This window comes from Echinops telfairi, unplaced genomic scaffold (assembly GCF_000313985.2).
Source record: "Echinops telfairi isolate 266 unplaced genomic scaffold, ASM31398v2 ScPeMD7_7459;HRSCAF=8497, whole genome shotgun sequence".
NCBI classification, from domain to species: Eukaryota; Metazoa; Chordata; class Mammalia; order Afrosoricida; family Tenrecidae; genus Echinops; species Echinops telfairi.
In genome coordinates, this window is record NW_022111359.1 from 447,069 (window position 1) to 450,284 (window position 3,216).

Here is a 3,216-nt window from a genome sequence, read left to right on the forward strand (position 1 = left end):
GGGGGGCGGGTCAGCTTCGGCCCTGGCCACCAGGTTCCCATGGCCAGTGAGGGGCTGCGCAGGGCAGATGACCTCCACCCACTCCTGTACTGCCGGGCCATCCGGTGCCCACTGGCATTACACAGGGAGGAACTGAAGAGCCAGGGTCCCCCACCCCAAAGGAACCCTGGTGACTGGAGGGCAGAGAAAGCCTGCCGAGGCTTGGTGGTGAGGCTCCCTGGTGGAGGAGAGAGGGGTCCAGCTCCAGCCTCCTGTGAGAGCTTGCTGGGGCCCAGGGCCGCTAGGGGCTGGGAGAGACCCCAGTGTGGGCTTGGAGTGGGGGGGGGGGAAGCATGAAGCTCTAGGGGACTTCAAGGTAGCTTGTTCTCAGCAGGAAGGGGCTCACACTGGCTCTGCCCTGTGGTAGCAGTGGGATTAGAGGGCGGGGCTCGGGCATTTCACCTTGCCATCCTGTGTCACTGGCCACCCGGGACCCGCCTGGTCGCTCTCATTGTGTCCCTCATCCTGTGCTCGGGCCCTTCTCCCGGCAGCTGTGTCATGACCGGGGCTACCTGGTCACCCAGGACGAGCTAGACCAGACGCTGGAGGAGTTCAAAGCCCAGTTTGGGGACAAGCCGAGTGAAGGGCGCCCTCGGCGCACCGATCTCACGGTGTTGGTGGCCCACAACGACGACCCCACCGACCAGATGTTCGTCTTCTTCCCTGGTGAGGCTTGCCCCCGGGGCTCCCAGCTCCACGCCCCTGGGATGGGGGTGGGGTGTCAGGAGCGAGGCCTGGCCCACGATCCAGTGGTGTCACCCATTGGAGCCAAGCGGTGGCCCATGTCAGCCCTTGTTGCTTCCCAGACAAGGGTTCCTCCCCTGCCTTCCTGCCTTGCTCGGCCTCAGTAGAACTCTGCTCTTTCTTGCTTTGTCTAGAGTGGTCATTTTATCTCTGCGTGTGTGCGCCCCCCCCCCTCCCCACCAAGTTTTGGCTGCATATATACAGAGCTGGGGAGTCAGAGGTCAGAGGCGGATGTAGACAGAGCCGGGAGGGACCCTATAAATTCCTCTTGTCGCTGTCAGGTGTCACTCAGCCTAATGGTTCCCACCCTTGTCCCATGTGTCAAGCGGCAGGACCGCGTTTCTCTGTGTGGCCATGTGCAGCTTGTTTGTGCAGCCCTTTGATAGCCTTTAGGTGACTTCCGCCCTCTAGCTGCAGAGACTGACGCTGCCCCAAGTGCTGGTGGCCCATGCCCTTTGGCCCATTTCAAGTCCCTTGGGCGGTGCCACAGGGACCAGCAGTTCCAAACCACTAGTTGCTGTGTGAGAGAAGGGTGGGTTATGTGTTCCGGCAAACAGTTCCAATCTGGGAATGCACAGGGGGAGTTCCACCCTGTCCTGTGGGGTCATTTGCTGTATGGCAGCATCGAGTCGAGGGGTTGGGCTCAGGCCAGGCCCAGCATTGCTGGCTCATTTGCCACTGTCACGTTTCTGCTGCAAGAGTTGTGCGCCCATCTTGCAGTCTGGCATAGCGCTGTCTGCGTTTCTGGTCGTCCTTGGCCGTGGAGGACTGGAGTGCGCTGGGAGGCCCTGGCTGTTGAGCTGCCTGTCCCAGTGTCTTGCTTGCTTAGGTGGTCTTGGGTTCTCAAGATCTGACCTACACTCGGCCTAGTGACCCCAAATCCACGCACCGTGACTGCTGTCCCATCATGGCAAGATGCCTCCGTGGGTCAGCAAGGAGTTCTTTTGTGTGCACAGAAAGGTGCAACTCACACTAGGGTGGACCTCAGATGAAGAGCCATCCCCTCTTGTCAGTGACCCAGGGCTCCTGGTGGAGCTCTGTTGTGCTGCGGGGCCCGCATGCCTGTGGGGCGGGTCTTCCCAGTGCTGTCCTGAGCCTCAGCCCTTCCCGTCTTCCACAGAGGAGCCCAAGGTGGGCATCAAGACCATCAAGGTGTACTGCCAGCGCATGCAGGAGGAGAACATCACGCGTGCTCTTATTGTCGTGCAGCAGGGCATGACGCCCTCCGCCAAGCAGGTGGGTACACCGGGCCCTTGGGAGTCTCCAGGGCACCCAACCCTGTGGGTTATGGGGACTTTGGGCAGGGGCCTGTCCCTGGGGGCACAGAACAGCCCTGCCGCCTCACAGCACCCTTTACCAGGGCAAGGCCTACCTGTTGCCTCTTTTTGGGAGTCCTGGAACGTGGGGATATTTGTTGATGGGGTGCCAGGGGCTGGGATGTGCTCCCTAAGCCAGTGCTGTGCCCCTACAGTCCCTGGTCGGGTCGGGCACCCCAGAGTGAGCACTCTGTCTCCCCACAGTCGCTGGTGGACATGGCCCCCAAGTACATCCTGGAGCAGTTCCTACAGCAGGAGCTGCTCATCAACATCACGGAGCATGAGGTGAGGGGCGGGTGGGGGCTGGGGCCTGAGTGAAGCAAGTCCCACTCAGGTTCTCGGCCTGTAGCCCTGGGCCGACTGCCTGGGTGTGACTCACGGTGACATCCTTCTCTGTGCAGCTGGTGCCGGAGCATGTGGTCATGACCAAGGAGGAGGTGACAGAGCTACTGGCCCGATAGTATCCTTTCTGTGACCCCACTCCTGCCTCTCTCCTCCCTGCCCTGCCCCCTCTCCTTGCCTGGCTAACTGCCCACCCAGCCCCCTCATCCCAAGTGACTTTTCCCTGACACCCATCCTAGTAAGCTCCGTGAGAACCAGCTGCCCCGGATCCAGGCTGGAGACCCCGTGGCACGCTACTTCGGGATAAAGCGGGGCCAGGTGAGGGCCTTCTGTCAGGGGCCGGGGCCTGGTCATAGGGCTGCTGCCCTTTGTGCTCTGAAGCCCCCGCACTGACTGTGCCTACCCTCCGCAGGTGGTGAAGATCATTCGGCCCAGTGAGACAGCAGGCAGGTACATCACCTACCGGCTGGTGCAGTAGTCATACCTGTGCGTGAGGCCTTGCTTGTGTAGCAGAAATCACTCCCTGGATGCTGCCCCCTGCCGGGACCCCGCTCAGTGGTACCAGCCCCCACGTGCTCTGGGGCCAGCTTGGCACTGGCCCTACTCTGTCCTGGGCCCAGGCCACTGCTTGCCACTGTGGGCGTCCTGCATAGGGTGTCAGCTCCCCGCCAACCCTGGAGACATGGACTGTGGGACTAACACCCTTGGACATCACCCAGGACAATGAATGCAGCTCTGGCCACCAGGGGCAGGTGGCTTCTTGGAGCTCATGCAG

The 3,216-nt window shown here is 61.6% G+C and overlaps 1 protein-coding gene across 1 annotated transcript; it reads left to right on the top strand.

Annotated features, from left to right (window-relative positions):
• The first annotated feature begins 39 nt into the window (after positions 1-39).
• POLR2E (RNA polymerase II, I and III subunit E) lies at positions 40-3,210 on the top strand. The gene is made up of 7 exons (XM_045300024.1): positions 40-104; positions 407-705; positions 1,904-2,019; positions 2,304-2,384; positions 2,501-2,559; positions 2,681-2,759; positions 2,854-3,210. Exons 1-7 carry the CDS (start codon positions 40-42, stop codon positions 2,917-2,919), a joined length of 765 nt encoding a protein of 254 aa, XP_045155959.1. The 3' UTR covers positions 2,920-3,210.
• Positions 3,211-3,216: the final 6 nt, after the last annotated feature.